General features: G+C 47.3%; 3 protein-coding genes across 4 annotated transcripts; all 3 read right to left on the reverse strand.

Moving 5' to 3' along the window:
- Positions 1 to 2,335: 2,335 nt before the first annotated feature.
- LOC125554071 (B3 domain-containing protein Os03g0212300-like) lies at positions 2,336 to 4,393 on the reverse strand. Of its 2 annotated transcripts, none has more exons than XM_087519770.1 (5): positions 4,159 to 4,393; positions 3,674 to 3,747; positions 3,282 to 3,564; positions 3,003 to 3,181; positions 2,336 to 2,904 (listed from the first exon to the last, which is right to left on the reverse strand). In XM_087519770.1, the coding sequence occupies exons 1-5, from the start codon at positions 4,172 to 4,174 to the stop codon at positions 2,623 to 2,625; spliced, it is 834 nt and encodes a 277-aa protein (XP_087375896.1). In that variant the 5' UTR covers positions 4,175 to 4,393; the 3' UTR covers positions 2,336 to 2,622. The 2 variants fall into 2 exon arrangements, with proteins under 2 accessions (XP_087375896.1, XP_048573641.2); XM_048717684.2 differs by having other exon boundaries at positions 4,180 to 4,392.
- A 5,628-nt stretch (positions 4,394 to 10,021) lies between these two features.
- On the reverse strand, positions 10,022 to 10,704 carry LOC147976409 (uncharacterized). The gene has a single exon (XM_087519772.1). The coding sequence runs from the start codon at positions 10,694 to 10,696 to the stop codon at positions 10,130 to 10,132; it is 567 nt and encodes a 188-aa protein (XP_087375898.1). The 5' UTR covers positions 10,697 to 10,704; the 3' UTR covers positions 10,022 to 10,129.
- Positions 10,705 to 10,732: 28 nt separating this feature from the next.
- On the reverse strand, positions 10,733 to 11,311 carry LOC147976410 (uncharacterized). The gene has a single exon (XM_087519771.1). The coding sequence runs from the start codon at positions 11,309 to 11,311 to the stop codon at positions 10,733 to 10,735; it is 579 nt and encodes a 192-aa protein (XP_087375897.1).
- Positions 11,312 to 12,342: the final 1,031 nt, after the last annotated feature.

A 12,342-nucleotide genomic window follows, 5' to 3' on the forward strand; every position in this document is an offset into this window, starting at 1 on the left:
CCTTGTCTATGAAGGGCCTAGACCTAGGCAAACTCTGTCCTTGTTGCCATCTTATCTACTCATCTGGTCGGATACCCCATCGAGAGGGAACACATCCGGTTTCTGAAGGGGATGCGGGGACCATTACTTCGTTGACGTCAAAACTTATTATGTGCTCAATAGTGTACATTCCATGACACATGTCAGGTCTGGCCTTTTTCGGGGGGGGGGGCTATCATATTACAGACATTTACTATATTTTCTTGGGTTTAATGCCGAAAATTCGAGATCTGAGTTGCAACACATCAAATTATGGCCGAAAACAGGCTGGAAGTACCTATTTGCGGTCTTGGGTCCTTGACTAGGCTCTGTGCACCCAACAGAGAGGGAGGGCCAGGCACCAGGGGCCAAGGACAGGCCACCGACGTGCGGGATTGTTGTCGTTTCCACAGAAATTCATGAGAGGACCAAAATTCATGGGACCCGGCGTGGTGTTATCACAAGACCCCTATAGTGTGTGGTAGAAGTTCGAGAGGGGTTTGCAGAAGCCTTCATTGAGGTAGCGTGGAAACGAGACTTTCTCCGAGGAAAGATCTAGCTTTCAAGAGGGATCACGTCCGATAGTGAAGGGGAGAGGGGCGGGGCATGTTCCTTCGTTGGCCTAGAAACCGCTAGGGGCCAAGGTTAAAAGAAGTAAAAAATAAAGACAAAAGAAGAAATTAAATTGCAATAAAATTTAAAAAGAAGAGAGAAAGAATGAAAAAAAATCGCCGCCCGTGTTCTGGCACTTGGCAAAGTTTGTGCGAAAAATGACTTAGCGAAAATGCCCGCTCGCACCCTCTCTCCTTTGTTGAGTTCTCGTGTATCAGCACTCGACAAGTGTCATGTGTGAGTGACTTAGCGAAACGCCTGGGCACACCCTCATTTCCTAAATCCCCACCACCGACCCACCGGCGGCTCCGTCGCCCCCCTCGCCAAAATCCCGCTGATGACGCCCCTCGCCCCACAGCCCATATCTGCCTCAGTCATCGTCGTCCCTGTCCACCTTGGCCGTCGCCCCCACCATCAATGTCGAGCCTGAGCAGCCCACGTTGTGGCGCCCCCTCCACCCGATGTCAAGCAATCCACCACCGCAATATCCCCCCCCACCCCGGTCGTCGCCTCCCTCCACCCAGCCGGCATCGCCCCCTCCACCTGTATGACATGTGGACGCCTTGCTCCACCTTTTTTAATTATAGCTTAATTGCTATAGTTTAATTATTGGAATTTTGTTAATCGCTATACTTTTGTTAGAGTAATTAAGTTGTTATAGGTTAATTTCTATATGTTAATTAATTTATTATAGGTTAATTGCTATAGTTTTGTTATGGGAATTTTGTTATAGGTCATTTTAATTAGTAGGTTAATGAATTTGTTGCAGGGTAATGAATTTTATAATATGTTAATCATTTTTTATAGGAATTATGTTACAGGTTATTTAAATTGCTATAGTTTCCTATATGCCATTTTAATTAGTAGGTTAATGATTTTTTAATAAGAATTTGTTATAGGTTAATGAATTTTGTTATAGGATAATTTGCTATAGGAATTACTCTGGTTACTCACATGGTGGCTCTGTGTGTGTTTGACTTTGCCAAGTGGCATTGGATGAAGCTCGACAAACCTGTGTGCCACGTGGTACGCATCGTCTCCATCCGACCCGTCAAGTTCTTTTATTATGCCGAGTGTTGTGTTTAGCCCTCAACAAAGTATTTGTCGAGACCCCGATAGAGGAACACAATATACTGGCCTTTTCCTAAAGGGTGTAAGCCGAATACCCTACATCGAGAGTTGAACTCGGTGAAGTGTTTGCCGAGTATTAATTGTCCTTTGCCGGTTTTACAGGGACTCGGCAAAGACCATAATTCCACTAGTGTTCAGGATGTTGTTTCATTCGTTGGTGAGTGCTGAGCTCGGCACCCCTTTTTATTCTCATATGGAATGGTTGTCTTTTAAATTATATATATTTTTTAAAAGGAGGATCACCCCAGCCTCTACATCTGAGTGATGCATGCAGTCATATTATTAAACAAAAGGTCTCATAAATTATATGGTGGTGATTATTCCATAAATTTGCCATCCCGGTTAAAAATAATAATTTATCATCGGGAGCGACTGTATCGTACTGTATTTGTTGACAGACATAGAGAAGTTTGTAAGTCGTCATGCATACCCGAGAAAAAAGCCTTCTCCATATACCGGACGTCACTTTTGTGCAGTTGCTTGATTCACGGGTGTGGGTGTGAACAAACTGAACATTGAGTAAATTCAAGGGATTTGATTGTTGTGAACGGAGAGATTCAGATGGAGCCGTAGATTATTCCTTCCACATGCAAAAGTTTGATAAAAATGACTCTGTAGCACTGAGTGGGGGATTAACAAGATGCCACTCATCCTGCCACAATCTCAACAAGAACAATTTCATCATCCAGGCTGCTAGTAGCACCATCAGTCGAACTACCGAGAATTAAGGTCTTACAATTATTATTGAGCAAGCATAATACTCCGTAACGCACTGAGTCGTGCCCGCCGATGGCCACGGACGAGGTCTCACGCCGGCCAACCAGGCTGATGAGCCGGAGGCCGGCAGCCACCGCGGGCGCCTCAGTCAACGTAGCTGCCGTCTCGCCTCCTCACCTCCACCTTGAGAACGTGGACCTCGCCGGCGCTGCCTTCGCCGAGAGCTCGGAAGAAGCAGGTGTCGCCGACGCCGAGGCCGTTGTCGACGCAGAACTGGTGCCACCCGTACCTGAGCGACGCGCGGGGCCTGCCGCGCTCCCGGGGGCTGTGCTTCAGGTTCACGAACCACGACTTGCCGCGCATCCGCAGCTCCACCTTGCTCCTCTCCGCGTACCCGTGCGCGTTCTGGAACTCCACCGGCACGTTCTGCACGCACACGCCCGCGCGCCACGTCCGGCGACGGCGAGCGGCGGATGGAGTCAGTAACGCGCCTGACTGGCAACGCTCGAGCATGAGCGACTCACCAGGTACTGCTTCTGCCTCACGCCCAGGTTGCACTCCCTCAGCATGACGGTGAACAGCGACGCCGGCCCGTCGTCGACCCCCATCACCGCCATGCTGCTGCTGTTGCCGCCACCGTCGCCGTCGCTGCTGCCACCTTCGCCGTCGCTGCCACTGTCGCCGTCGCTGCTGCTCCCACTGCCTGCCAAACGCGAAAACCATCCTTCTTTAAATCTGGCAGAAGTTACAACCATCGTACTGACACGAAGACAAATTAAAGAAGAGGAAGAAGAGGCGCGTACTGGTGTCACCGTCGTGCTGGTAGTGCCTGCGGCACATGCTGACGTCGAACACCTTGACGGTGAGCACGGCGTCGCCGTCGAAGCTGAAGACGAGGAAGTAGCCGAGCCGCAGGTCGTGGGCGCGGGCGAACTGCTCCCAGCCGCGCCCTAGGTACATGTGGCCGTCGGCGTCCAGCACCACCTTCACGTCCCAGAAACGACGCCCGTGGCCGGCATCCCGCAGCTTCACTTCCTGGGGCTTGCCGCCGTCTAGCAGCACCCTCGTAAACTTGTCAGGCAGCCTCTGCATCGAGGGTCAAGCAGTGATTGAGCCGATCAAACACTAGGCAGCAGAGCGATAAGGAGATGGGTGAACGAAACGTGCACAAAGGGAAGGGAGATCTTGTATATACCAGCCTGCTCGAGGAGTTCTCGAGGATGATCTGGAAGAACTGAAAACCTTCCACGCCGTCCATCTCACGTCTCTCTGCATACATGAATAGATAGGTTAGATGGTGAGGATTGGAACCGAATTCACCTCCTACTGCATTTTGCTAGAGCGGTTTCTCAGAGTTGATGCAAGATTTGAGGAAGAACAGATGGAGCATGATCTAGTATAGCAGCCAAGAACAGGAGGTTTTTTTTTTAGAAAAGGAGGATGACCCCCGGCCTCTGCATCTGGGCGATAAGAACAAGAACAGGAGGTAAGAACAAGAACAAATGCTGCACATTTTGCCCAGTTCACAGGGATCACGTACGCCTCTTAGATGGATCCTAACAATGCCATGAATTCCATGCCTCCCTGCACTCTCTAATCTAAAGCTCTAACACCAAATCGCTATCGAAAATCCTCTCCAAATCCACGAGGAGAAAGAAAGAACAACAGATGGCACGTCACCTTGCTCCGAGCTCATCTCACCTTGCCTGGTGGAAGCGGCCGGCGGACCCCCGGCCGGCGTGGTAGAGCGCAGCCGGCGGTGGCGGCCTGGATCACCCCCACTTGACAGCGGCTGCCTGCGAGCGAGGGTGGACTGCTGCTTGGGGCTGTGGCCGAGCGAGAGCAAAGTGGGGTGTAGGAAGAACCAGTGGCAGTTTGTGGGAGGAAGAAAAAGACCGCGCAATTATCACTGATCTATTTTCGAGGTGTTGGAGACCGCCATTGATCACTTGTACCGTGTTCCATTTTTGGGCTGCTGGATCACCTCACCTCGCACTCGCAGTGGTGCATGTGAAGCAACTGATGCGTACTGCCCGAAAGTGTACCGCATTGGCGAAAAAAGAAGTGGAAGTGTACCAAGAACGTGGCTTTGCTGCATCCGAGATGGGGTTGCTATTCTCCCTCGTCTTCTTGGTAGGTTGACAGACTAATGTCACCTGACCTGCGAGGCTGCGACGTGTTTGTATCTCTGAGTTTCAATAATAATCATTTCCCGATCTGTTTGAATTCTGAACTCATCCGTGTCCCATGACATAAATTGGAGTATCATGTCAAACTGACCAGAAATTTATTTAGAGCTGAATACTTGCATATGCTAAGGGCATCTCTATCTAGCCCACACCCTAAAAAATAGAAGAGTAAACTGCCGAGTAAATCGTAGTGAAATATTTTTACTCCACTAAGTTTTGGTCGGTTCTAGCCGATCCCCTAAATTTACCCGAGTACAGTTTTGTTTTTTTGCCAAAGTATTCAAATTCTAGTTTATTAATACATTGCAACTAAATATTAGCACCCATATGAAAATCAAACATAATAAATAAGTTCTACACAATTCACGGATATTACATCCGTGAATGTTAAATTGAAGTTTCCGTGTCCCACAAGATATAAATTGAAGTATTGTATCATACTGCCCAGAAAAAAAATAGAGGTGGATACTTGAATTTGCCAAGTAGCCCAATTATAGTGAATGTTCAATTTGAGAAGTACCCCTCCGAGAACAGGGTGCCATCCTGTTGGCTAGGATAGCATGGAGCTATCTACCCCACCCGGGTTCGAGTCACGGACTGGCCCGTGGTGCTTGGAGTTTCTTCTATCAAAATATGCCTCCAAGGGCTAGTTCTATATGGTCTCGTTTTTTAGAAATACCCCTTGGTTCCAAATTATAAGATGTTTTGGATATTATAATATGGACTAGAGATACACTAAAATGAGTGAAAACACACACTAAAACACGTCTATATATGTACATCTGATTCAGAAAAAAATAGAATATTTTATAATAGTGTTCCTTTCCTATCAGGCAGAGTGCCTCGTCTAACCTCATGTATGTTCCACCTCCTTCTTTCTGTTTTGATTTTTCCCCTCCTACCTCTGGGTTTTTGCATCTTTTTTTTCTTAAAAAAAGCGTCTTAGTTGTCCCACAATCTATTGACTTATCAAATAAAATTATGTTTTCTTTGGTAAACCGATAAAATTTTCCAAATAAGTGATTAACAAATAAATTATAAAATTTATTTAGGTAGATAAATAACAGACAGGGTTTCATAAAATCCTAAAATACATTAATATGGGCGGGTAAATCATAGAGTAGCGTACTACAATATTTATATCTCGTTGCCACACATACAATTATCTGCTGAAATTTTGTCTCGATAGCAGTTTCAGAAATTCCTAATCAATCCTAGAGGCCCACGCAGCCCATTTGTGCAAGGCAAGAGGTGGAACAAAAATTTAGTCCCACATTGCTAGTTTAGATGGAGTTGGACCTCTTTATAAGGGAGGTTCTTTCCCCACATGTATGAGCATGAGAACAAAAGGGACATCCACGCGCGCTCCTCCTCCGCCGCCCTCCTCGTCACGCCGCGCCGCGCCGCGGGTTGCGGGAACGAGCCGATGTCTAAATTTTTGCCACGCACGACGGGTATACGAAAGGGCTAGTTCTATATGGTCTCGTTTTTTAGAAATACCCTTTGGTTCCAAATTATGAGATGTTTTGGATATTATAATATGGACTAGAGATACACTAAAATGAGTGAAAACACACACTAAAACACGTCTATATATGTACATCTGATTCAGAAAAAAATAGAATATTTTATAATAGTGTTCCTTTCCTATCAGGCAGAGTGCTTCGTCTAACCTCATGTATGTTCCACCTCCTTCTTTCTGTTTTGATTTTTCCCCTCCTACCTCTGGGTTTTTGCATCTTTTTTTTCTTAAAAAAAACGTCTTAGTTGTCCCACAATCTATTGACTTATCAAATAAAATTATGTTTTCTTTGGTAAACCGATAAAATTTTCCAAATAAGTAATTAACAAATAAATTATAAAATTTATTTAGGTAGATAAATAACAGACAGGGTTTCATAAAATCCTAAAATACATTAATATGGGCGGGTAAATCATAGACTAGCGTACTACAATATTTATATCTCGTTGCCACACATACAATTATCTGCTGGAATTTTGTCTCGATAGCAGTTTCAGAAATTCCTAATCAATCCTAGAGGCCCACGCAGCCCATTTGTGCAAGGCAAGAGGTGGAACAAAAGTTTAGTCCCACATTGCTAGTTTAGATGGAGTTGGACCTCTTTATAAAGGAGGTTCTTTCCCCACATGTATGAGCATGAGAACAAGAGGGACATCCACGCGCGCTCCTCCTCCGCCGCCCTCCTCGTCACGCCGCGCCGCGCCGCGGGTTGCGGGAACGAGCCGATGTCTAAATTTTTGCCACGCACGACGGGTATACGAAAGGTCACGCGGGAGTTGAAACATTTTTCTGTAGTGGACACTGAATTCGAACGGCGCGCCTCTTCGGCCGCTGCCTGTTCGCTTTGTCTTCCTTCGTTGCTTCACCTCCCGCCGCAGCCTCTTCGCGTCCTTCTCCTGTGCCTATATAAGAGAGGTCGCTCCTCTCCAGAGAGACACACCAGAAGATCCCCTTCCTCTCACCACAAAGTTCCTGAGCACTGCGCTGCTGCTACGATCTTCCCCATCCCGGCTTGCGGCGTGCACCGCATGTCGGGACAGTAGGCCTCCGAAACCGCACCTTTTGAGTCCTGTACGGGAGAAGGGTGATAAGGTTTTTGGGGAGCGCTCAACGCGACTACTGGCTGCTTCATCACGAATGATCCGGTCGCCGACGACTACTTCCCCGACGACGACTTCTTCCCTGACGTCCACGACCTCCTCGACGACATGGCAGGCGAGGACACCGACCCCAAGTCCAGCGCTTCTTCTGCTGCTGTCCCGTACGTGTTCTTGTCTTTTCTATTAAAGGTTCTGCCGCAGTTCCTTGTTCTAGTCCTTGTCCTACACATGTTAGGTTCTACTTCCTATATGCTACTTGCTATACTGTCTGCTTTAGATATGATAGGCTACGGTTCATATATGCAAAAGCTATTTACCTTCTCTCTGTCAGAACGCATGACTTGTTTTATCTCTTCTATATTAGTCATGCTTTATCTAGTATTTCTGTTAATAAAATCATTTGGTAAATTGCTCATATTTCCAACATTATCTAGTCATATGAAAAGTTATCAGTGTACCATTTGGATTGAACTTGGAACAGTGCAACTAAAATCACAAGTCATCATATTAGACTTGGATGAAACACGATTCGTCATTTTAGACTGGTTCAATGATTTTCATTGAGATTATTTTGAATTTGTTTCATCGTATTTATTCAATTGAGATGTTCAATTTCGGATCTGGTTCATAATTTTGACTGAGTCAACAATTCCGATTGAGGTTTTCAATTTTGAATTTGGTTCATAATTTTGACCGGATTAATGATTTCTCAAATCAATTGGCAACAACCAGTCTACAAAAACATATGAGTCATGCGCACCTTCTCCTCACCTGGCAAACAAGAATTGTCAACATGCCACACTATAGCATGAATATGGTACAATTAGCGCGAGAAGCTTTCGCACATACATGTGGGTTGATCAGTAAATAACACGGAATCATACCTTCAAGAAAAAGAAAGAAAAAAAACCCACCACAACACCGCATTATTAAAAAACATACAACATCATCTCCCCCACGCGCCAAACCAAAAAAACAAAAAAAACATGAAACCCCAACAATACAAACGGCGCAACAAAGCGTGCATAACCCTTTTTGTGCTGTAAATCTCAACTATTTCCGTAACCTGCATGTTTAATTTAGCCTAGAACAAAGTCGATTTTGGGGCAAATTTTCGGCAATAATGTCAAAATGGGCAGCATAACTGCTGGAAAATTCAGCAAAGTGAGCCAAAGTTTGTTTTGAGAAAGAACTTGTATGTGTAACGCAACCCATAACAACGAGTACTATATTCCTTACCAGGCGTGAACATGATTCGATCGTCCAAGAGAAAAAAAGAAGAAGAAGCCGATAGGGATAGTCAGACGCTGACAGGCCCACAGGGGAAGGAGAGCATAATTTCTTTGCCTTGCAAGGCAGTGTGATGGGTGCCTGGAGCTCCCTTGGAAGTATACACAGTTTTTAGAAAAGATATCTTCTGCCATCATGTTCTGCGGGTTCGCTTGATCTCGAGTTCTCAGACTCATGAATGAGGCCTGGATGCCTTCTCATACTTTCACTTCGCGACCCTCGATTACACAATGAAAAATAATGTGCTGATGACATTGGCAGGGGATGACAGTGTGTGTGTGTGTGTGTGTGTGTGTGTGTGTGTGTGTGTGACGCTCATACATTTGAGATTTTACCATGGCTGCCTCTGCCTGAAATCCAGTAGGTTAGGTGTGGTGTGGACCAAAGGCCACCTTATGGAAAGCATTATTGCTCCAAATTATCCTCTGTCTTGGTCAATTCTAGGTCGATCTTCTTACCGGAGTAGCCCATGATTTCGGTCGCTGCCGAGGGAAATGACAGCCCCCTCATGCCCTTGATAACACACACACACGCGCGTGCGCGCGCGCGCGCATCCATCTCTTCCTCCCCGATCTCTTCCCCAATTGGCAACTCCTTTACGATGCCTGAGTTTTTCTCTGAATGGTAAGTAAGTTGATCAAAAGGCCGGCCCATCCACCCCCTGAAACGGCATCCAGCACTTTAAGCTTCCACCGGCCACATCCAAAACATGGCACCAGCAAGCAACCGTTCACGTGCTTGTGCAGTTGATCGTAGGTAGCCTTTGTCCAGATGTAAGACTCCACTGTGCACGCGCCTGCAGATTGCATGATTAATGCTGAAGCCTGTCATATCTCATCTCGTAAGTTCAACGGATTTGGCGCCGTTGTTGACAAAGAAATTCAGATTGAGCGGTTTTTTACACAGAAGTCAGATGAAATTTAGAACGTCTCTTCTAGTATGACCGTAGTCAGGCAAATTGCTACCAGATCGCAAGATAGACATCTGCAGGCAGCAGAAAGTTTTCCAAAACCAAGTGATACTGGTTAACAAAGTTGTAGACTTCTCACAAGCCTACAATGATGGTTCCTTCTCTTGGTAGTAATATATTCTAAATTTCATCTCTTTTAGTGCCTACGCGAGACAGCGTTATTCCTCACAGATGGGAGAATCAACCAGGCCCAGATCCGTGTCGATCTAGGAAGCTTGCCCGGGCTATGTTCACAAAGTTTCAGAATTATGTTGTTAGTATGCAGAGTTGACAGTGCGTGCATCCAGATTCAGAGTTAAATAGTTTCAGAACTACATTAGGAACTACATCTTGAAAGGCCTAGATTAGTTGCATTGCTGACACGTACTACCCCAAAATATTCTGATCTTTTATACTACTTGCTTATTAAATGATGTTCTCCATCTTATTTTCTGTACTTTTTTACAGATCGACGACAGAGTTGGTTGCAGCTTCATGACACTATTACACGTTTCTCTGCTACTCTATGGTGACGAGTCTCATAAGAGAAACAACAGAAACCTATCTATATCTATGGTTTGCCGTAGTACTAGTAGATTAATTACTGCAGGTATGCGCTGCACTCGGTGGCAAGAATTTCACTGCTGTAGAGTTGAACAGGCATCTCCTCTGCACTCTTTGAATGGTGGGAGACCTTCTTGTTCTGCATGTCGACGCGAAGCACATGGTGGTTTTTGAACTCCGCGTCACCGTCCTCCGTCACGTCCAGGTCGACCAAGAAGAGGTAGACGACGTCGTCCTCGTCGACGCTCAGCACCGGGAACGACGGCAGGTTCTGCGGCAAGCCCAGCGAGCGGTGGCTCTCGCTTGCCCAGATGTCCCTCACGTGGTACACCGCGCCTTTCTTCCAACCGCAGAGGTCCGGCGACAGCGTCCAGATGGCCAGCGTTACCTCGTCGCCGGGCCGATCGCCGTAGCCATCCATGGCGACGAACTTGATGCTGCCGCCGACGCAGGCCATGCAGCGGAACTCCTCCGCCTCAAGTGGCGATTCCCGTTTGTACATCTGGCCGCGGTCATACGCCGGGCACTCTCCGGGCAGCGGAACGAAGCGGAACCCTGGGTCGGCGCCGTGCCGGAGCAGCCCGCGCACATCGCAGACGGCCATGCCTTTGAACAGATCCACCCAGCAGATGCTGGAGCCTCAATACGAGAAGCACGTGTCTGCCCTGAAGAAGTGGCCGGGACAGGACAGCTCGTGGGGGAAGCTCGAGACCTTCAAGATCCATTCCGCGGTGGACGGGTCGGAGTCTATTACCGTGGTCAGCTCGACAAGGACGTAGCCGCCTTCCTCGAGGCACAGGACGGCGGCTCCCATACCGACGTCGGCACGGTCGTAGTCAAAGGGGGGCGGGGGGATCGCCGAGAGGGAGTTGTTGCCGGCGTCGTAGATCAGATAGCCTCCTTCCGAGTTGGTCGCGGGGCGGTAAGGATCGGCGAAGAGGGCGACCAGGTTCTTGTCCGCGCTGGCGACGTAGGCGGATGTGACATCTCTGTCGCATATCCCCGGCCGCAGTATGCGGAGGGAGGACAGCTCCGGCGGATCGGCGAAGCGGGCGTCCGGTTTCAGGGTCCGCAGGTAGGCGAGGACGGCGTCTCTTCTGTCTTGTTGGCTTGACACTACGCTCTTGGTGCCGCCGATGGACGCATCTCCTGCTGTTTCGCTCGGGTCGTGCTCGATGTCAATCATCCGCTTCAGCAACACCCAGCTGGTTGGGGCCATGGCAGCGCTTGTGTCGAGAAAACAGGAAGGAGACGATCTAGGTTTAGCAGGGGAAGGAAGAGACAGCAACCTCGATCGGGGAGGGGTATGAACCCGCGATGAAGGGGCGGCGTCGTGATCGGTAAGTAGCAAGGGGAGAGGGACGCGGATCCACAGCCATTGGATGGTGGATACGTAAGGACGAGATACAAACCAAGAAGAACAAGGGGCTCATGGAGCTGGTGCACGGTGGACCGGCTCCATCAGAATCAGAAACACACAAAAAAACAAAGGGTTTATGCCTGCTTCAATCCTTTTCCTCAAAAGTATTTGGAAAACATGCGAGGTACTCGATCTGTACTTCATTTCAAGACACATTAATAGAAAAACTTGTCTGATATGTTAAAAGGTAGGCTAGTAGTTGTGTAAACGTGACATGTTGTCACGAATATTGTATGCGTGACTTGTAAAGAGATGGCACAGGTTGTTAGCGTAGGATTAGCCTTATCTTGTATAGCTTGGAGTAGAGGCAAAGCCTAGCAACAACCTGTGCATGTTGTACTTGATCCTTTGTGTATTTAACACGGACGCGTCCATGCGTACACCCAGATTCAGGAGAGATGAGATTTAGGACCACCGTCCGATCTAATACAACTTTCATGTGGATCCGAACCCTGTCAGCATTCAAATTTCTTTGATTTTGTATTTTTTTTTTTGCGGGGAAAACTTCCAATCTATTCATCTTCAATCATGGTAGTACAACGAATACTAGAAATAATAAAAATTACATTCAGATCCGTAGACCACCTAGCGACGACTACAAGCACTGAAGCGAGCGGAAGGCGCGCCGCTGCCATCGCCCCTCCCTCATCGGAGACAGGCAAAATAAAAAAGAGCTAATTACACTTGTAGTACATGAACTTGCGCGGTGGGTACAGATTCATACATAAACTTGAAAAATGATACAAATGGGTCCCTAAACTATAATTTCAGGTACATTTTGATACATTTGCTGTTAAATCTAACGGCGTGACATTAACTTGCAGCCCACT

This window comes from Triticum urartu, chromosome 4A, assembly GCF_056163025.1.
Source record: "Triticum urartu cultivar PI428250 chromosome 4A, HENAU_Tu73, whole genome shotgun sequence".
Lineage (NCBI taxonomy): Eukaryota > Viridiplantae > Streptophyta > Magnoliopsida > Poales > Poaceae > Triticum > Triticum urartu.